This window comes from Geotrypetes seraphini, chromosome 9 (genome assembly GCF_902459505.1).
Source record: "Geotrypetes seraphini chromosome 9, aGeoSer1.1, whole genome shotgun sequence".
Taxonomy (NCBI): Eukaryota; Metazoa; Chordata; class Amphibia; order Gymnophiona; family Dermophiidae; genus Geotrypetes; species Geotrypetes seraphini.
This window is the reverse complement of record NC_047092.1, coordinates 28,719,473-28,742,655: the sequence shown is the minus strand read 5'-3', so window position 1 is coordinate 28,742,655 and position 23,183 is coordinate 28,719,473. Positions and strand designations below refer to the sequence as shown.

The following is a 23,183-nucleotide window of genomic DNA, read 5'->3' as shown; positions in this document are numbered from 1 at the left end:
GTAAGCAGACATACTGCTAGTTGGCATCATTCATAGTTCAATGAACAGTTCTTCCTGCCACTTGAAGAATGCTGGGAAGTCTGGAATAGTAGATGGCCACTCCCATGGAGTGGTGGGTAAGAATATCTGGGCTAGCCTGTAGAGGGTAGGTGAAGGTTTCCCTAAAAGGTAGGTATTTCATCCTTTGGAAGGGAAGAAGGGAGGGGTGCCCTTTATTTCACATTGGGAGATTAGGTGAAGGGTTGCCTTAGAGTGGATTCCTTTTGACACTAGAATAGGGGAGATATTTGATGGGAATGGGGAAGACATTTCAGAGCTGGGCTTCAGTGAGCTGGACAGAAATGAGAATATCAATGTTCATGCTAATGGAAAAAGAGTGTCAACATTTTAGAATCAGTGCACTAAAAATTGGTGTAGTGGTATGAAGAAATGCATTCTATCAGAAATTGAGAGTATAAGGGCTAAGGCTCATATGGGTCTGTACCACATTTTGCATGAACAGACAAAGCTTCATTCTAATTTTGTTCTTCCAAAACTTGTCTGTAAACATGCCAAAAAAGATGGATTGGTTCCCATCTCAATAAGGCACCTGTAGCATCTAAAGATCGCAGTGGATGTTCTACTTTTTGATTGTGTGATGGGCAATCAAGGATGAGGAAGGGAAAATGACTACTGTGTGCAAAGGCATTTCATATAGAAAGGAAATGTATTGTGACAAATTTGAGAACTTGAGACCCTCCCTCTATCACAGTGGTTCCCAACCCTGTCCTGGAGGACCACCAGACCAATCAGGTTTTCAGGCTATCCCTAATGAATATGCATGAGAGAGATTTGCATATAATGGAAGTGACAGGCATGCATATCTGCTCCATGTATATTCACTAGGGCTAGCCTGAAAACCCGATTGGCCTGGTGGTCCTCCAGGACAGGGTTGGGAACCACTGCTCTATCACACAGAGGAAGAATGAAATGTATTATTTGTTAAAATTTGAAAAACTAGATGTTAAAAGAGCTAGCCCTGAAGTATGGGGATTATTTCAAAATACTTGGTTGCCAGTGTGGGAAGGGCTCTCCCACAAGGCGTGTTACCGTGTAGTGTCTTGTTAAACATCTGAACTATGGGGAAGTACCACAAGGGCGAGGATGAGGGAGGGTAGAGATTATGGGGATTTGGGTGTTGGCTCAACTCGTATATGACAACCACGTAGATGTTTTGCTTTTGGGGGGAGGGGATTAAAATTGTAAAAGAACTCCATCAATAGTGGTATATATGAAAATTGTGGGTATTTTAATTTGAACTTTGTTGTTCATGGTGAGAAATTTGTTTGATGTTACAATAAAATAAAAATAAAAGTTACTGCCAGTTACAAATGTTAATGTAGATCATTTTATCATTTTAACAGAAGTCAAGTTTGAATACACAAAACCACCACAGCAAGAAAAAAATACATTTTGTATATTATGCTATGGGACCTATACAGTATATGTAACAAAATTAATTAGGGAAATTTTTATAATTACAATGGTTGGTCTTCTTAAGTGTGCTGTAATGTTTCTGTCATCCACCCCTTCCCCCTGCTGAGATCAGGGTTACAAAGACCTGGTTTCTTTTGCCTTAAGTGCAGTTTAAATACTACTGATAACAGTCCCAATTTCTCATTTCAATAAGTAGATAAGGTGGGGGTGGAGGGGGTCTTTTGTTTAGCATAATCTATTACTGTAAATGAGTGACAAAATAGGTCTACAAGCCACTGAGGCATCCATGAGGGGCTTCCTGGAACAGCACAGTTCATCACTGATTCATAAAGAATATGTTCAGATGCAAACCAGATCAACAATTCATGCTTTAATGCAATGCTTTCCAACCCTTTCCAGGATTCACGCAAAATCAGTTGGGTTTTCAAGATTACCATAATGAATATTCATGAGATAAATTTGCATATATTGAAGACCAACTGCGCCTGATTCTCAAAACAGTGCCCCAACTGTAGGCGTTCTATTGTCATCTACTGGACCAATCAGGATGCACATCTTTTTTATGTTCAAATATGTTTTATTAAATTTCCAACAAAGTGCTAGAAAAATATACAGAAATGTACATCAAAATCTCCCACATGTGCACAAACCATTCTCCCTGAATCCCCCCTCCCCCACACCACCTGTAGTGAAATAAAGTCCAGTAACATCTCAGGAAGCATGCGATCATCTTCACATGTTCAATAATCTACTTCGAGTATGGGGAGTAAGGTCCATCCAGAAACGTTCCCAAGTCTGACAGAAGTGGCGGCCCGGATCATGGTCCAGATCCCCAACCTGTCTCCTCTCCAAAGTGGCGTGTATGATCATCAAGGATCTCCATTGAGTATAAGAGGGCGGGTCCCGGGACAACCAGTTAGTCAATATAGCCTTTTCCCCCAGCAGCAACACTCTGGTCACAAAGGCTGTCATCCCTTTAGGTTTTGGCGATGCTATATTATAATAGCCAAATAGTTCTTTTGGCATAGGAGACCATCGCCTACCCCAGATGGTTGTGGTATATTGTCCAAGTCTATGCCAGAACTGCAGAATATGGGGGCAAGTCCAGAGCATGTGTCCCAAGGAGGCATGTGCTTGATCACATTTCGGACAATTATGGTGAGGAGTGATTCCCATCCGGGATGCTCGCTCAGGTGATATATATAGTCTCAAAACAATCTTCAATTGTAATTCCCAATGGGTAACGTTAGAGGATATCGTCTTGATATTTTTTAACACTTGTTGCACCTGCTGTGCTGTCATAGAGCATTGCAAATCTTCTGCCCATGACGCTGCCAAAATGTCCAAATTCGGCCCTGGTTGGAAATCCCTGAGGCTGAGAAGGTGAAAGCGAAGCGGTATCCTCTGTTGCGCTGAGAGACTAAAAAGTTCAGAAAGTGCTTCCTGGCTGTCCTCTTAAACATTCTGCAGGTAAAGAGTGAATATAATGTCGTATCTGATAATAAGCAAAAATGTCTGTTTCCGGTAAGGCAAACGTACGACACAGTGCCGAAAAAGTAGCCATCCGTCCGTCATCTGAGAACAATTGAAATAGATATTGTAATCCTTTCGTATCCCATCTTTTAAAGGAAACATTTTGTAATCCAGGCTGAAACGAACAATTGCCCTGGATGGGTAAATACACAGAGGCCCCAGAAGACAATTTGGCAGATTTACATACCCATTGCCATGTCCTCCGAGCTTGGGCAAATATAGGGTAGGGAGCCACCACTGGGCGCAGCGTCGGGTCAGAGACATGTAAGAAATAACTAACATGATAAAGAGCTAACAAAGATAATTCTAATGGTGTCGCAGAAAAATCAGCAGTACCTCTAAACCAGGGATCTCAAAGTCCCTCCTTGAGGGCCGCAATCCAGTCGGGTTTTCAGGATTTCCCCAATGACTATGCATTGAAAGCAGTGCATGCACATAGATCTCATGCATATTCATTGGGGAAATCCTGAAAACCCGACTGGATTGCGGCCCTCAAGGAGGGACTTTGAGACCCCTGCTCTAAACCAATCATTAATATGTCTCATCTGGCAAGCCAGAGCATACCAGCGAATATTCAATAAACCATACCCTCCTGCACATCTTTTTTTAAAAATCGATGCGGCAAATGATGCCTACAATATAGGCATCTGACTTGCACCTATGGAAGCACCTAGGCACACCTACAGACATCTATGGCCAGCGTACACACACAATTTACCCACAGTACAGTATACCCTAGCCCGGGGGTCGGCAACCTGCGGCTCCAGAGCCGCATGCGGCTCTTTTCCACCTTTGCTGCGGCTCCGGTAGTGTGTCACGCAGGCATGCACCTTACAAGTCCAGCGTCGCGGCGGGAAATAGCCATGCTGAGCAGTGAGCTCAGCACATACACAGATGAAAGCCTTGCTTGCTGATTGGTCCGGCGGCCCCGCCCCGCCGTGCTGCCGGACCAATCAGCAAGCAAGGCTTTCATCTGTGTAGTGCTGAGCTCACTGCTCAGCATGGCTATTTCCCGCCGCGACGCTGGACTTGTAAGGTGCCTGAAAAAGAAATCATCCTGGCCGGGGTCGGTGTCATGCTCCGGAGATCTACAGCCTTCCTATCTCCCTCTCCCTTCTACCTGCTTCCGGCCACATCCCCTGCTCCGCGGCTCTCTTCGGCAACTCAGCAGCAGCGATCGACACAAGCTTCTGACGTCGGGGCCTACCCTCTGCGAGTCCCGCTTGTTTCAACTTCCTTTTTCCACAAAGGCGGGACTCGTAGAGGGAAGGCCTCGATGTCGGCAGCTTGTCTTGATCACTGCTGCTGACGAGTTGCTGAAGAGAGCCGCGGAGCAGGGGGGTGTTGCCAGGTGCAGGTAGAAGGGAGAGGGCCAGATGCAGGACTCGTGGGTGAGGGAGGAGAAGAGAGAGAGAAAGAGAGAGGGGAGGGAAACAAAAGGAAATCTTTCATACTGGGCTGGGCCGGAGTGGAGGGAGGGTGGAAAGATTCTAGCTACAGGGTGCAGTAACAAAGGAAAAGGGGGGGAAAGCTGAAAATGGAGATAGTGACACAAAGAAGAGAAAGGGTAAGCAGGACCTACTGAATAAGGATAGAGATACAGAGGGGACATGAAGAGGAGGTGAAATAGAGACATAGAAGTAATGCTGAAAAAGTGGGGGGGGGGGAGATAAAGACATTGAAAGGGCAAATGGTGAACATGGCGTAAAGATAAGGACAGAGACAAATGAAGATTCTGAAAAAGTGGTGAGATAGGGATATAGGTGAGATGGACACAAAGAAGGGTGATGCTGGAAAATAGGTGGAATGGTAATTCTGACAGACACAGAAGGGAAATGCTGGATCAAGGAGAGATGGGGCTCAGGCTGGATGGAATGAGGAGAAATGCCTTGTTGGCCCGTAACTTCCTCTCCTACGTCAGAATTGACATCAGGGAGCGGAATGCTGGTCAGCGCAACACTTCTGCAGGGAAAGCTTGGGACGGCGGTGGCTTGGGGGCTGTTCCCCGATTGCGGTGGCAGCAAACCGAGTGGCTTGGGGGAGGGCACGGAGACAGAAAGAAGGGGGAACAGGGAGACAGAAAGAAAAAGTTGGGGGAGAGAATGAGGTCTGGAGGAGAGGAAACATACAGGAGGCTGAAAGAAAGGAAGAAAGATTGGATGCACAGTCAGAAGAAGAAAGTGCAACCAGAGACTCATGAAATCACCAAATAGCAAAGGTAGGAAAAATGATTTTATTTTCAATTTAGTGATCCTGTATATAGCATTAAGATAAGAAACAATATATGCAGTGTTAGATTTGTTTTATAATGGTTTTGCGGCTCCAAGTTTTTTTTTCTTTTCGAAAACGGGTCCAAGTGGCTCTTTATGTCTTAAAGGTTGCAGACCCCTGCCCTAGCCCAATACATCTCGGCCTTGCCTTTACTGTTGCACAATCTCTTAACCCATACTCATTCTGCCAGTGCCCAATTCCATCCCATTTGGCTCAAAGTCTACATAGTCCTACCCAATTCCGAGTTCCCACCTAATCTCAATACGCTGCGGGACTGTAGTGACTGTTCTAAACAAGCGAGGTCTTGTAATACAAGTATATATCATATTAAAGTTTTTGGGATGTGGAACAAATCTTCCGAGTTTCCATTATTTGCTATGGGGAAATTCACTTTGATATATGAGTGCTTTGGATTATGAGCATGCTTCTGGAACAAATTATGCTCGCAAACCAAGGTACCACTGTATTCTGTTAGCATGATTTTTCTATGTAAAATACTCATAGTAATTTGGCTTATCCAGTTTTCTCACTAGTAGAGGGGATATTTGTGAGTGGGTGGGGAGGGGAGACAGGGGCTTTGTTCATTCTTGTTCTGTATTATTTCTGATTTATAAAATGACAATTGTACTGAATATTGTTTATTTTTATACTTTAATAAAATGATTTCAGTATAAAATCATAACTATTTGAAGGTTGTGCAGAGGGGATCAGACAGAGTTTGAAGGGACGTGGACCAAGCTTATGGTCATTCTCTACACTCAAGTACTTACAAGATGAAGTGGTGGGTGACATCAGTGGTAAGACTTCATTCAGATTAGAAGCTCCAAGTTAGAGCTACACAGGGTGCAGAGATGCAAAACTGTGTTTCCTAACCAAAAGAAATTTTAAAGCACAAATAGGAGATGTGAGAAGGAAGTTTGCAAAAAAAAAAAAAAAAAAAGGGGGAGCCGAGGCTCCCAATGGTTTATTCTTAGCCTACCAAGTAGCATGCTGGGATAAGAGTTTCAGTAAGTTAGAATCAAGTTCTAGCTCTTATCAGGTTTATTTGGTTGTTTATTTATCGCCCGCCCTTATCCAGGGCGAGTTACATGTTAACATACAAAATAAAACATAACATTTATCATACAAAACACACCAAGACCAACACTATAACAACTACATAAATACATATAAAAATCAGATTGCATAAAACATACTAACCAATCCTATCCTACATCAAAATGTAAATATACATAAGGCACACAAGATGCCTCAATGAAAAACATCTTTATGCCAAATGGGACAAACTAGAAGACCATCGAAAACCTCCGTGACCAGCACTCAGCCCTCAACAGTCATCACTCCTACCCCTCAGCCAAACTCATACCATATATTTCATCTTACAGAACAGGTATCTTTTCAACAATTTCATGAAGTTATGTAATGTAATTCTTCACCATCTAACTTAAAATGCAATACAGTGCTCTCACAATTCTTTATACCCAGTCCTGGACAGATGAGATTTTATTGTTTCTCTCCTTGAAAACACATTTTCAAGGAGAGAAACTTTCTAAAGAACCATAAAATCAATATTCACACAATACTGTTAAGTGATTCCACAGATTTGCCTGACAGGATCAATCCATTCCTGGGTTTACTTTATTGCATGCTAGGACTTGTAGTCCTGCTTTTCTTAGCAACTGTAATTGAGAATTCAGAATTACAAGTTTCTGTATGCAAAGGGGTATAGCCAGGACTGGAGCAACACTGTCAGGCAAGCCTGGAGCCAATTGGTAATCCTGTACCAAATGTCACTTATTAAGAAGCAATAAGTGTGAACAATATAGGCAAGTGCTCTTGATACTTGCAGAGTCCAGGAGTTACCATCTAGAGCTCTTAAGGTAGTGCACACAACGTATCAAGGTGTGCTTGCAAGTTATTTTCATTTTTTTAGTCAGGCCAGTGGTTCTCTCCGTAACTGGGTATGAAAACAAGACTAACCTGATTATATTGACCTAAAAGCAGAGGCTTAAGGCCACTACCCTGCAAATATGGAAACTGATTTTCTTATACCAATTTCAAAAGTTGCAAAAAAAAAAAAAAAAAAAAAGGCTACAAAGCAAATGCCATCAAACAGTATCATCAGTAGCTCTGCAAGGGCACTTAAATGTCCTGTGTGAATATATTTATTTTTCCCAAGATAGGGAGAGGATTCAAAACCACGTCAGAAACTGTTTGAAAGTCAAAAGGTTTATCTAGCCTGAGACAATTGTGTGCTTTTGGTTTATCTCATACAAATAGGAATGTAGCCTGTGTTTTACATTTTGATAAATCCTGGGAGGAGAATATTCCCCCCTGCCCTATTTGTAAACCTTCTCCTTGCTAATCCCATTTCAAACTTCCTTGTTTTTTAAACTTTTTTTTCCCATATTGTAAAAGGTAAGGCACCTTAAGATAAAACTAGTAGTTTCCTTTAACATAGTCTTAACTTTGTCTTATAGCCTAATGGTTAGTGAAACAGCCTGAGAAGCTGGAGAATTGAGTTTCATTCCCACTGCAGTTCCTTGCGATGCTGGGAAAGTCACTTAACTCTCCTTTACCCCAGGTACAAAATAAAGTACCTAAACTGCTTTAATTGTAACTACAGAAATGTAGTATATCAAGTCCCTTTCCCTTTCTGGAGTGCATAGGTGACAGAAATACTGAGAGAACCATTCAGCACCCTTCCCCCCTACACACACACATACACATAAATACAGGTACAGAAATTGTAAAACAAAAACTGTCAAAAAGCTTAGAAAATCTCATAAGTAATGAAAGAAGGAGAGACTTAATTCCCAATATGTTTCTTAGACAGCCTGTGATCACAGACTACTTTATACCCCCTTATACAAAACCGTAGCGCGATTTTTAGCGCCAGCCATGACAGTAACAGTTCTGACACTCATAGAATTCCTATGAGCATCAGAGCTGTTACTGCCATGCATGCATGCTCTAAAAATCGTGCTACGGTTTTGTAAAAGAGGGTATATTTGTTAAACAAATGATTAAATGGCAATTTCTCATTTTATAACAAAGAAAGAGATATTCCAGCTAGAACAGGAGCTCAGTCTCTGTGAATGAGAAGAACCTATTTTCAAACTATTTGTCCATTAGGTGATCCATGTCTGATGTGGTTCAATGCTTTCCTGTTGAGAAGAACCAACTTGCCTTGGTCAGTCTCTCTCCATTTGACACAACTCATTCTTAATCAGGAGTATCATTCTACCAACTCACATTCCCAAATTTTGCTCTTCATTCCCCACTATATATTTTTCCTATTAACTGAAGATGCACAGTTATTCCGGTTTGTTTATTTAGCAGTGTTCACTTATGTGCAATGATAGAGACATTGTCCCAAAACTGAGATATTTCCTAAGACAATGATATAGGGTGCCTGAGATACACTGACAATTCATACAGAGCCCAGTTGACATCCATCTCAGCGGTTTAAACGATGATAAAACAAATACAAACTGTTCAGAACACGGCCCTCAGACTCATCTACTCCCTCAGCAAATTTGACCACATCACCAACGCTTACCTTGAATCACACTGGCTACCAATAAAAGCAAGATCTCAGTTCAAATTCTACTGTCTACTATACAAAGTAACACACGGAACAGCACCCAGCTACCTAAACAAAAGTCTACACCGTAATCTCTCACACAGAATAAGGAGAACTCAAAAACTATTCGCTTACCCTCCTCTCAAAGGTATAAGACGCAAGAAAATATATGACAGCCTTTTAGCTACACAGGCAGCAAAAATTGACACTACCATCTCCAATCTACTGATCAATTCAATAGACATAAAGGAATTCCGAAAAGAAATCAAAACTCATCTCTTCAAAAAATACTTTCCATCATCTTAACCTCTACATAGCACTAGAAAATACACACACGAACACCACCAGCATAACTATACCTAAACATTGTACAACTCACTTCAACAACCTACTATTTATCTACTATATGCTCTAAATGCTTCCTGGAAACGTCCAGACTAATCAATTGTAACTTGATACTTTCCTGATTCTATATACTGTATTATTCCTGAAATAATACAGTCTCTTAATTTGTAATCCGCTTAGAACCGCAAGGCACAAGCGGAATAGAAATCTGTAATGTAATGTAATGTAAATAATTTTACACTGTATTTCCCTCAAGGCAACGTGGGGTGGTATCAATAATTGCTTAATACCTTGCAGTTGTTAATAAGAATGTTGCAATCTTGCTCATGATATCCAGTTCAGTTTGTATGTGAACTTAGGATAACCTGATCACCATGTTAGTCCATTTGAAGATGTAGATATGAAAGTTCACAAAAATTGCAGGTAATACCTTATCATAGACTTAATATATTTTTACTCTTTTTTTCTAAAAGCTACTCCTTTCATCATTCCTATCAGTTTTTCACCATTCTGCTAATACATCACCTCATCAATACCCACCTTTGTAAAGCAGCCTTTAATTTTCTGGTTTATTGGGGTAGCATTGTCCAAACAGAAACTGACCTATTTTGGAACTATGATGAAGGTGAATTCACTAGAAAAGGAGGTGCTACTCGGAATGGTCAGTGGTAAAAGGAAACAGGGGAGACCAAAAGCCCGTTGGCTGGATACTATCAAGAGTGACATGGGAATGAACATCAAGCAATTGAAAGAAGCCATGAAAAACAGGGAAGTATGGTGAGGATTGGCCTACAGAGTATCCTAGGATCAGACATGGCTAATTGGACAGTAGTAGTAGTCCTTTGAATTTACCTGTTCATTCGTTTGACCAGATGAAGGTTAACCTAGGGGTTCACAGCCCTGTACTCTGGACACAGCCTGCCAGCTAGGTTTTCAGGATATCTATCTTATGCATATTCTTTGTGGTTATCCTAAATTCTGACTGGCTAGATTGTCCAATAGACTGGATTGAGAGCCCTTGAGTTATTTTAATAAAAAGACATTACCTAAAACTTTTTGGTTGAACTTTATTCATTACCATGGCAAGAGCAATTTTCAAAGCCACTCTTAGATGGAGGACTTTATTAACCTTTGGGTGGACTGCATACTCAGCCCTGAATTATGCAGCCAAAAAAAACTGAGAGTCTGTGAGAGTTCCCTGCAGCAGTAGCAGCAACACTAAGTTCTCCAGAGGCTTATACTGTGAAATTGTCAATGGTGCCCATGCCAAGCCTATTGGCAAAGTTCCAACAAAGCAGGTTCCAATGCATAGGAAGCCCAGCCCATGACTGAATGAGTCTTTTGGTGTTTCTCTGGAGTTCAGAACGGGTTACAGGTTAAACATACATAATATACAGTTAACAGGTTACGATTTGCACTGGATTTATCCTAATTTGACACATACTAGGAATCTAATACCAATATACATTGTATATAATTTACAGGTTTCAAATATCTCCACTGGGCCACATGGATAGGAGGTAGGCCCAGGGAGCCTATCAAGCCTTTGGGAGGGATGGGGAGATGTTCCAGGGGGAGGGGGTTGTCAATTTCACAAGTTGAGGGAGCTGCCTGGAAAGAGGGGGGCTGCTTCATGGGGTGGAAGGGGACTCACATGGGGAAAAGAAAATAATTAGGTGGGTCCCAGTCAATATTCAGTGTTGTGATCTGCATAGTTAATCCAGCCAAATTAGGACTGCTTTTGCGCTATCTGTCCTAACCTGACAAGCTTGCTACCCCAAAAATGCTGATGCCCTAGGCAATGGCCTAATCTTGCCTAAATGGATGGGCCAGCCCTGTTGCCAAGTGAAGAATAGGAGGTGGCAGGGCTGATTGGGGTTCCCAGACTCTGTCAGTTGAAAAGTAGATGGAGAAAGCAGCCAGAAGCAGAGAGGTAAAATACTAGTAGATATGCTCAGGTTCAAATTAAGAGTGGGTGAGAGATGGGGTAGGACAAGAAAATCTGAAATGGACCTAGAGAGGACAGAGGCAGATCAATGTCTTTGAGAAAGGAAGAGGGGCTAGCAACAGGTCAATCCTTTAAGGAAGAAAGAGGCTGTTGGAAGCAGATCAGCACTATTGAGAAGATCAGGGTTTTTGGAGGAAGGGAAAGGGAAGTTCAGGGCTTGGGGGAGGGGGCAGAGGAGTAGGAGTAAATCTGGACCTAAGAACAGGGAAAAGAGATATAGTTAGAGGAATGGGGATAGCAGCAGATAGGGGGAGGGAGGGGGAGGTGCAGTGGCAAATCTGTGCCATTTTGGAAAAGAGAATGAGGAGAATCAGATCAGGATCTTTGAGTGGGTGGGAGGAATTAGGGAGGTGGCAAAATAACCAAACTGGATTGCCAAACACCAATAAGGATTTTCATCGAGGGAGGCCAGTGGCTAACAGCTAGCAGGATCTTTTAACTGGCCAGAAAAAGTGCTAGTTTCTCTGTCAACCACCAGCCTCTATGGGCATCGGAGCTAATACTGCCACGGACAGCGATAAAAAAAACCTAACACAGCTTTATAAAAAGGGGGGAGTGAAAAGGGTTAAACATTGAAATGCCTAATGCAGCACTCATTGAATCCCCCCAACTGCTTTATTTTTAAAAAAAAATGATGGTGTATAACACATCACAATCTTACTGGACAAATATGTGTGTTTTTTTAAATGTCTATTCATTACACTCTCTCACAGTTCAAATTTAGAATCTGTGCCAATGTAATAATACAGAACAGAACATCACAGAAAGGAGTTCCATAAAGAATTGCTTTGCCTTAGGAACTGAAGATGCTTAATAATAATAAGTGGTAAAAACGGTAAGATTACTGCCTTTGTCTACCCTCTCAAATGACTTGAGTAAATCATTCATAGTGTCCCTGTCCTGATGTACTCCCTTTATTATGAACAGCATTGTGTACGTCATGGGTGATACAAAGAAAATCCTCAGGCATTAAGGTATTTACTAGATTTGTCATAATAAATGGTACAACAGCATTTATTGACTTGGCCCACCTGGTTGCAAATAGAAACCTTTATTTCATCTTAGGAATATAAGGCACATCATACAAAGAAAACTGTTAATTAGGGTTTTTCTCTCCTAACTGCTCAGTAATTTATCTAAAACAGGAAGAACTTACATGAACCTTTGTTTAGTTCTCAGCTAAAAATCTCAGCTCCCATTTCTTTGTAATTCCAAATGAGATATTAGGTTTAAAAGTTTTTGAAAGCTCCTGCTATTTAGCCACTCCCACAACGCAGAATGTAAATAAAGTCATTGCTAGAGCACCTGAGTCTTCCCCCCCCCACCCCTCTCTTAGACCTTTCCCAGAACCTATCTTAAGTCCTGCTGGTGATCCAGGGAAAGAGATATCCTCCTATGCTACTGTCCCATGCAGTCTCACAACTCAAAATGGCTGACTCAAAATGGTTGATATGTTTATTTACTGCCTTTTCATGATGAGATTCACCCAAAGAGGTTATAATACATTGAAAAGTAATCACATACTCTTAAGTATTTCCCTATCTGTCCCTGCAGGCTCACAATCTAACTGTGGTACCTGGGCTAATGGGGGGGGGTTAAGTGACTTGCCCAGAGTCATAAGGAGCAGGCTGAGATTGAACTCACAACCTGAGGGTGTTGAAGCAGCAGCTCTAACCACTAGGCCACTCACTTCCACAGTAACTTTCCAAGACTGATGTGAGTTAAGTTTATATTTCAGTCAACTTTTTTCCCCCTTTTTTTGTAGGGAAAAAAGGTTACCTTGGTTTATATTTGGATGGGTTTATATTCGAGTATATACAGTATAAAGAATGATTTGCATCAAGGAGCTGGTTTCTGCAGGCAGCTCAAGTGCTAGAATAAGTTGCAACAGAGTTTTCAAGATTCTATAATGCTTTTGGATATGCTTAAGATTTCTCAGTATGTGCAAAATGGCTGTCTTAACTTAAAATTTTTAACAAAATAAAATTATATTCAGCAGGTGGCCAAAAGCAGGCTAGCCTAACCCTGGATACTCAATGCCAGGAAACAGATGACTCTAAGTATTGAATATCCAGACACCTGTCTGAATATCTGAATTCTGTCCCCTTCACCCCTGGTGCCCTATTTGAGAGTCCGCAAAGGAATTAGGTCATCCATGATGGCATCAGCAGTTCTTCTCCACTGCTTGATCCCTAGAAATTGTCTTGTGATTCTACCATCCCTAGAAATACAGTAATACCTGAGACAACCACTTAAAGGTCAGGTCCCCATTTTGAAGGATGTGCCAAGGGACTGCTGCCACCGTGGATAACCTAATACATCTGCAGATCACCAGGTAAGGCACAGGGTAGATGGGTGAGGAGGGAATGGGGCCAGGTTGCTGTGGGAAGGTTGGACTGGAGTTCAGGGAACTGTCGCTGGAGGCTTGGGGAGCTCCAAAGTTGAAAGGGTGGTCTTGAGTAGAGGTTCCAAGTGTGAGTTGGAGGGTCGGGATTCTGGCTTGGGGAATGGCACTTATTGTATCGGGTCTCAGGGTTAGGGTGGGGGGATTGGGAGGTGGATAGTAAGTGAGGGGGGTAGGAATACCACTACGGCTTGGTGTTTGACATTATTTATGTTGCTATCAGCCTGTACCCTGAAAGCATGGGAGAACTCCTGCTATCAAGCACTGTATGTAATGCAGTGCCTCTGTGCTACCCGTCTGCCCTGTGTGGTAAATGCAGGTCAAATGGTGGCCACACACCTGTATTTACAGCACAGACTTTGTACTTACAGTGCAATCATTTCTATGTTACCTGTGTATAAATGCAAAGCAAAAAGGGCCTCTTAAGGCAATCATTTTGCCACTATCCAAATTATTTCTCACTTAACCCCGATACTATCCAGGTAATGCTGTTGAAAATAAATGATGGCATAGTCAGTGGCTCTTAGGGTGGCAGGTGATAGAATTTACTTGGGCATGTTTTCATTGCTACTCACCTAGAATAGTAGATAGTTATGGGTTATAGATTTTTAATCTTTTTTATTATTATTTATTCAGTTTTCTATACCATTCTCCCAGGGGGAGTTCAAAATGGTTTACATTAATTTATTCAGGTACTCGAGCATTTTCCCCTGTCTGTTCTGGCAGGCTCACAAGCTATCTAATGTACCTGGGGCAATGGGGGGGATTAAGGGCTAGATTCACGAAGCCCACCGATTGTGTTTGTGATCGTGTACCGACCCGATTTTCCTCCAACCCGATTCACTAACCTGTGTGCCAATCATCATCTGATCCAATCCACGTATGCAAATGAGGGGAAACAGCATGCAAAGCAGGAAGGCAGCGATTCACTAACCAAAACATGGAACACCAACTAGGCTGGCCGATCAACAAAGAAGCGACTGCTGGGGACCAGTCGCTGACGTCCTTTCTGACTGCCCTGTTCTCTGCCGCCCTGCTCTTGTATGCAGCCATACTTGCAAGCCCGTGGTTTTAACTAAACACGCCGTGAGGAAGGATGAAGGAAATCAAGTTAACAGTTCCTTTTATAAAAAAGCTTTATTGTTGCGAGCCCATGGTTTTAATGTCAGGCTTCGGGATGGAAGCTGAGCTCAGCCTTCCAAACAGAGGGAACTGTCTTTCCCTTCTCTTTACTTCTGGGCTGCAGAGGTGGCAGTTAGTTGGGTCAGTTTGCACTCGGGGAGCGAGAGGGAAGTTAGGAGAGCTAGCGCATGAGCAGACCATCTACAGGCAAAGAATATGGTCTGCGAATGCGTCAGGATCGCTTGTGGGCATGTTTCCAATTAGTGCATTTGCATGCGCAGTCTTTTGTGAATTGGTCGCCCGGGATTGGATCATAATGCTTTAGTAAGGTTAGTGAATCTAGCCCTAAGTGACTTACCCAGGGTCACAAGGAGCAGTATGGGTTTGAACCCACAACCTCAGGGTACTGATGCTGTAGCTTTAACCACTGTGCCACACTCTGCTTTTAAATATTGATCCATTAGAATTTATCCACAAAGTTTCCCTCCTACTTGGGAACAGAAATATTAAGGAGAGTCTATTATTTTGTGCCCATGGGAGATGTCCTTGCTAAATTTGCTCCTTAACATTTTAACTCATAGTTGAAATTTCTGCAGAAAAGATCTGTCACAAGGAAGCCTGCTAGTTCTAGATAACATTGTTTACAAGCTAGTTAATAAACACAGGAGCCAATCTAATGGCCATTTAAACAGATTGTACTCTTTAAAATCATTACCAGAGAGATAGCTTTCCACTGGATTTTGTTGAGTTTCTTTAATGTTGAAGTTTGCCAGTCATGGCCCCTCCCTTTGTGGCACAATGGGGCAAGCAGCCTCCCCTTCTCAATAGCATTTAACTTCTTCAAGCTTGTACAGGAGACTGGTAGCAAATGAACAGGTAAGGTTTTATTTTAATCTAAAGAAAACATTCAGAATAGTTTTAGCAGCTGAGCACAGTTTATAAATTAGAACATCATATTTCTCAGGGCAAGGTTTGTGGAGTCAGAAATTCAGCTTTCTGAGCATTGGAGGGACTTTTTGCATAGGTTTAGAAATGATACATTGTGGTAACTTTAACTTATTTTCCTATCAGATGAGGAGACATTTCTCACATTTTTTTAAAATATGAAGCAGGTATAGAAATGAATAAATTACTCTGTAACAGGACAATTCAGTAGGGTAGCTCCTGGAATTCCCTACTGCTCTAAGGCCCCCTTTTATGAAACTGTGTTAGCTTTTTTTTATCACGAGTCACTTTGGTAAAAGCTCTGATGCTCATAGAAATTCTGAGTGTAGGAGCTTTTCCCACAGCAGCCTACGATTAAAAAAATAACCTAACACACTACTTTGTTAATGTGTTCTAATGCTATTAATGCATGTTATTTGAATAAAATGGGCCCTCTGGAAATTAATGTGCATTAATGTGATTGCACCCTTTAATAAATCTAGCACTGTGTGCTGCTGCCTTGGAAGGGTTTTTACCTTTTTTAAAAATTATTATTTATTCAAAACTCGCTTATTAACTAGGCAAAGAACAGAGTAACACACATAATTGTATTGTCCTTTGTGTATGTTACAGACTTTCTACTAGAGATGCACTGCCAGTTCATCTTTTCTAGACACTAGCTTCAAGTTTATTATTATTAAGTTTCAAGTTTATTAAAGGCTTGTTATACTGCATACCAATTGTCTGTGCAGTTTACAATTAAAAAGATAAAAATAATTAAAATTTAAAAATAGTTAGGAATTGACATTCATTGCAATTTAATCATCCAGAAATAGCTCCTGGCTCATTAAATCGCCTTTTCAGGGCTGCTAATTTTCAGCAGCATTTATTTGATTAGTGCTACTGAAAATAACCTGATTATTATATAGGACTGATTATTATGGGGTCCTAGTTATACAGTTATCTTGACCAGCTATGTACTGAATCTGCACCCAGAAAACCTCCAAAATAGCAGAGCTTTTTTCTTTTGGTGCTTTTCTTTTGGTTCTTTTGGTGCACCAAAAGAAAAAAAAACCTGCTATTTTGGAGGTTTTCTGGGGGCAGATTCAGTACATAACTGGTCAAGATAACTGTATAACTAGGACCCCATAATAATCAGTCCTATATAATAATAATAATAACTTTATTTTTCTATACCGCCAACTCCCAAAGAGTTCTATGCGGTTCACAAAGTAAGAGGACTGAACATTTCAGTGATAAAACAGAACACTTAGAAAGGCATAATACAATGCACTTCCCCCTCCCCATTCGCGGTTCCTGCACTCGGGTTTCATATAATCGCGATTTTTTTTCTGGGGAGGGGGAAAATTTTAAAAACAGTCTTTTTCCTCCCTGCCACTTTCCCGGCCTTACCTGGTGGTCTAGAGGGTTTTCGGGGCAGGAGCGATCTTCCTATGCTCCTGCCCCGTGCAGATTGCCATGAGGAAATGGCTGCTGGGAGTTCCCGTAGTCTCTCGAGACTACGTCGGGAACTCCCTACAGCCATTTCCTGATGGTGATCTGCACGGGGCAGGAGCGTAGGAAGATCACTCCTGCCTCGAAAACCCTCTAGACCACCAGGTAAGGCCGGGAAGGCAGCAGGGAGGTGGGGATGGGTCAGAGCCGGATAATCGCGGTTTTTCGGCATTTGCGGTCCGGCTCTGCCCGTATCCCCCGCGAATGACGAGGGAGAAGTGTATTCCATTTACAGAACTACAGTATGAGAACTATGACATAGTCGTCAGTCAAGTAACAAATTTTTTGAACAAATAAGTCTTAACTGATTTTCTAAAAGTGCAATAAGATGCAGTCTGTCGAATCAGATCATCCAACCATGCATGAACTTTACTTGCTTATGTGGTATCCTATAGCAGGTTAAGTGCTGAATTGGCACTTAACCAGCTATGGAAATCTCTGGATATTCAGTGTCGGGACCCAGACAAGGGCCAGCATTGACTTTCTGAGTTTAACACTGGCAGAAATCAGCAAAATATCGATCACCGCCGGCTGAATATTGGGCCCTTAATTCCTACATGTAAGTGTGATTTGCGCTCCAAGGGGGTCTTTTGCAAACTGCACTAAAAAGTGGTCTTTGCATGTCCTTACATGGGCCATTCCTGCACAAGGTTACCAGATGTTCGGATTCACCTGGACACGCCCTCTATTTAGAGGACTGTCTGAGTGCCTGAATAGATTTTAAAAATCCAGCAGTTTGTCTGGGTTTTGGAAGGCCCCAGCTCTGACAAGAGCTTGGGGCTGCATCAGAAGGGCCTCTGAGTCTGCATGCATGTGACACGATGATATCATGATGTCATTGCATCACATCCGTGCATGCTTGGAGAGCCTCTAGACACAGCCCAAACTCAGGGAAGAAGAGATAAGGTTTATGAGGGGATAGGGCTGGGGGAGGACGGGGTGGTGTGGGGCAGGGCGGGGCCACTTGCCTTGTTTTTTGCTTCAACAAATCTGGAACCCTATTCTTACATGCTAAGGCCATTGTTACAAAACACAATAAAGGGGTATGTATAATCCACAAAATTAAGTCCACAAACAGAAAGAGGGGATTAAAACAAAAAGTACTGGAATGACTGCAGGAAGGATGCAAGATGAAAATGCTCATAAAAAAATGTAAAAACTTTAATGAAAATATATGAAACACAAGGGATAAAACAGAAATATGATGGCAGATAAAGGCCAAATGGTCCATCCAGTCTGCCAATCCGCAGTAACCAAGTTTCCAAGTTTAATATGTATTTGATTAATCGCTTACATCGACTTCTAAGCGATGTACAAAAGATAAAAATATTGAGTTACAATAATCAAAGGGAAACAAATTATATAAATATGACCATTCTCTTCCTCTCTCTAAGAGATCCCACGTGCCTATCCCAGGCTTTCTTGAAATCAGACACAATCTCTGCCTCCACCACCCCTACCTGGAGACTGTTCCATGCATCTACCACCCTTTCTGTTAAATAGTGTTTCCTTAGATTACTCCTGAGCCTATCACCTCTTAATTTCATTCTATGCCCTCATTCCAGAGCTTCCTTTCAAACGAAAGAGACTTGACTGATGCACATTTACGCCACGTAGGTATTTAAATGTCTCTATCATATCTCCCCTCTCCCGCCTCTCCTCCAAAGTATACATCAAAGAGGACCCAACACGGTCTGTGTTTCGGCGATATGCCTTCCTCAGGAGTCCATATGACTTGATTGCTTATGCGATGATTCAATAAAAACAAAGCAGCTATTTGAATGGGTCACAGGTTCATGGATGTACAACACTTGACATATTTTAGACCAGGGATTTCAAAGTCCCTCCTTGAGGGCCGCAATCCAGTCGGGTTTTCAGGATTTCCCCAATGAATATGCATGAGATCTATTAGCATACATGAAAGCAGTGCATGCAAATAGATCTCATGCATATTCATTGCAGAAATCCTGAAAACCCGACTGGATTGCGGCCCTCAAGGAGGGACTTTGAAATCCCTGGTCTAGGAAAGGGGAAATCATCTGCCTTTAAAAACAAGAACAAACAGAAGAGCAGGAACACCTGTGTCTGTAACCTAAACATCTTGGCAGTACCATTGCTGGAACTCAAATCACCCCCACATAAGCGGAGCATGTCGCTTTTTTTTAACCATATTTTGCCTGCAGCCTCTTCCACTTTCCAGACACTGCTGATCCCATAATCTCAGGGAGGGCATCTGGATCAATCTGTTGGGATTCATGGAGAGAAAATTATCAGGTAATAACTAATTTTTCCTTCCATAGAGTCCCACAGATTAATCCAGAGACTTGTGGGATGTTACAAAGCAATCCTCAAGTTGGGCTGGACCTCACAACCCTACTCTGCCTTGGACCAGAGCGAAATGCCTGAACTGTCAAGCAAATGGCCCTCAATTCTAGTTTGTTGATTGACCACTTCACCACCGTACTCGACCAATCTGTTGTGATGTGAAAGAGGACTGTCTTGGAATGTGATTTGAAGGTATTGTTATGAAATGGAGTGAGTAACCCTCCACGATGATCTTGTGGATCCAAAAGTCCATTGTGATGAGAGCCCAACGTCGATGATATAATTGTAGTCGACCTCTGATAGGTTGAGGAAGGTGCTGAGAGGGAGATATGGTGGCCATGCTCTCTAGAAGCATGTCAAAAAGATTGAGCTGGCATTTAAGGAGCCGAAGTCTGGGTCTTTTGAGGTCACTGCCGCTTTTGTTTCTTCTGTGGTGGCGGTTTGGAAGAATAGGATGTTACAGGGTATCATTTCTTATAAGAATAAGAAGCTGGTTTTGGAGCAGACTTAGATTGTTGACTCTTAGGGCTAGATTCACTAACCTGACTTCCGGGTCCAATCCAGGGCCGATTCCAGCAGGTCCGACCAATTCACAACAGCCAAATATTGTAATGAGGGCGATCGGAGGAACGCCCCCCTCTGCCAGCACCGATCACTAGTGTGCGATCCTGACGCATGCTCAGACATCTGCTTTCCCTGCAAATGGTTTGCACATGCATTTTGTGTCCGTTTTTTTTTTTTTTTTCAAGCCCTGACTCTCCTGCTCTCTCAGGGAAGGGCTATCCCTAGCAGCAGCAGCCTCTTCCCTTTCGCCAACACTGTCAGCTGGTTATGCCCTGCTCTTTGCGCCTTCCCTGCAGTGCTAGCTCGCAGGTTTAAAGTGGGGCTATACTGCAGCATGCAGCCCCACTTTAAACCCATGGGCTTGCACTGCAGGGAAGGCAGCAGAGATCCAGGGCTCGGAGCAGAAAGGACATGGGGGAGAAAGCAGGGCTGGAAGATCGGAACTGGACAGGCTTCCATTTGCTTGCAGAAAAAAAATAACCTGAGACTGACTGGAAGATTGGGGCAGAGTGCAGAGCGGCAATGAAGCAGGAGAGTTGGCAGAGGTGTGTGCGACTGGTCCCCAGCAGTCGCTTCTTCTCTTGATCAGCCAGCCCAATCGGTGTCCCAAATTTGTTTTGTGAATCGGGTCCCTGCCTACTTTGAATGCTGTTTCCCTCATTTGCATGCGCGGATCACAGGAGATGTGAATCGGGCTGGAGGGAAATTGGGTCGCAAACCGATTGGTACACGATTGGTTTGCTTTGTGAATCTAGTCCTTAGTCTTTGATCTATTCAAAGAATTCCAATTTTGCTCATGCTGAGTCAGCTTTTGAGTAGCAACCTCTATTTTATCACCAAAGAGTTCTTCCCCCAGACATGGAATGTTGGCTAAATAGTCCTGAAAATTAATATCCATGTCAGAGACACATAGCCAAGCAAGACACATCATAGCAACAGACATGGCCGATGTTCTGGATGACATTTCAAAAGCATCGAATGCTGTCCATGCCATATATTTTCTGGTTTGTAAAAGACTGTGTGTGGTCTGCTAAAAATCCACAAGGTGTTCTGGGAGAATATGTTGCTCGAAGTCAGCCAACTTCTTTACAAGAGGTTTAAAATGATATGTAGAAGTTGTAATTAAGCACTCTATTAGCCAATATAGAGTTTTGGTTGATATGGTGACCAAATTTGTCCATAGTACGACTCTCATATTCCAGTGGTGTAGAAGATTATGCAGAGGTAACTGGAGAAGTTCTTTAGGAGGTTCATCATAATCTAAGGCATCAAGGAGCTCTGCCCTGGGCTCAGTGCCAGCCTCTAATTTGACAGGGAGGGCCTTGTCCAACTGTCTAATGTATTTAGTAAAAGAAAGTCCTTCAGGAGGAGATCTTCTTCTTGGAGGAGCAGGAGATAGATCTGAAGGTATGCCATATGAATAAGACAAAGTGGGCTTATACTCAAGAGTCAGTATCAACTGCAGGAACCCCAGGTGACTCTCTGTAAAAAGAAGAATGTAGAGAATGATGAGACGATGCGCCTTGATGTCTTCAGTACCAATCTGATGAAGACAATGAAGAGGAGTAACAAGTAATTCTCTTATCCCTTGGGGAGATGGGTGGCCACAGCTGTGGCCGCTAAACCTATCGCGGCAGGGAGATCCCTTGCAGCAATAAGCTCAGCGGCTGCATCTGCTTACTACCTGATTCTCTAAACAGCGTCTGTAGCATGGACGTCGGTCAGAGAATCAGGTTCACTTTAGGCATGCTTAGGCGCGATTCTGTATAGGAAACCCATTGGCTTCTGAGACAGGGTGTCCTATACAGAATTCAGACCTCTGTGCCCACTTATTTTCCCTGTAAGTCCACACAAAAATGTGCCATCTGGCTATGTTGCTGAACAGTAGAATATTTATACTGGTCATTTTTTCATTCTTAAGACATCATAGTTACCAGCTTAATGAGTGCAGAGAGTACTTAACCACCAATACTGAATGAATTTCTCTGTGTTTAGGGAGGGATAATTTGTACTGAGTTTAAGCATTCTAATCTGGGACAACTGATTTAATTTGACTATGGAAGTTTTTGCCAGGTACTTGTGACTTGGTTTGGCCTCCGCGAAGATGGGATAGTGGGCTAGATGGTCTATTGGTCTATTGGGCAGACTTGCACGGTCTGTGTCTGTGTATGGCCGTTTGTGGGGGATGGGCTGGGGAGGGCTTCAATGGCTGGGAGGGTGTAGATGGGCTGGAATAAGTCTTAACAGAGATTTCGGCAGTTGGAACCCAAGCACAGTACCGGGTAAAGCTTTGGATTCTTGCCCAGAAATAGCTAAGAAGAAAAAATTAAAAATAAAAATAAAAAAATAAAAAAATTTAAATTGAATCAGGTTGGGCAGACTGGATGGACCATTCGGGTCTTTATCTGCCATCATCTACTATGTTACTATGACCCAGTAAAGTTATTCTTATGTTCTTAAGTCTTCAATGTTTGTATTATATTTATATGTTGTAAAACACTTTGTTTAGATAAGATAGTATTAGATAAGTGTAAAAAAAATCATCATAAATAAATAAATATTTTGAAAAGATGGATCATTTTGTAAAGCTTGGTGGTCTGTGGAACTCCCTACATTAGTGAAGGCACTGACAGAAATTAACCCGTCCTGGCTGTAATCACCTTGAAATATTTTACAGTGTTTTAATATCCGCATTTTAATATTATTAGGCACATAGGATTAAATTCTACAAATTACACTCAAATAGTGAGCACCAAGCGCTATTCTATAAATGACACTCATGGCCTCTTTTACAAAGCCGCGCTACGCTAACGGCCCCGAAGCCCATAGAGATTTAAAGGGCTTCGGGGCTGTTGCCGCACAGCAGCCACTAGCGCGGCTTTGTACAAGAGGCAGTCAAAGTTTGGTGCTGTTTATAGAATAACGCTTAGCACTGGGATCCACGGCCAATTTTAGACATGAGGATTTACACCAACCAAACCCTGGTATAAGTTACTATTGTATAAAGCAGTATTTTCCAAGTCAGTCCTGGAGTACCCCCTTGCCAGTCAGGTTTTCAGGATATCTGCAATGAATAAGCATGAAAGAAATTTGCAGACAATAAAGGCAGT

At 42.3% G+C, this 23,183-nt stretch overlaps 1 protein-coding gene across 1 annotated transcript in view; it reads left to right on the top strand.

Moving 5' to 3' along the window:
* The first annotated feature begins 9,869 nt into the window (after positions 1 to 9,869).
* LOC117366886 (hyaluronidase PH-20-like) overlaps positions 9,870 to 23,183 on the top strand; it is a 31,752-nt gene continuing 18,438 nt past the window's right edge. The window contains exon 1 of the mRNA XM_033958860.1: positions 9,870 to 9,988. Coding sequence (XP_033814751.1) covers positions 9,870 to 9,988 — 119 coding nt within the window. The remainder of the gene's footprint in view (positions 9,989 to 23,183) is intronic.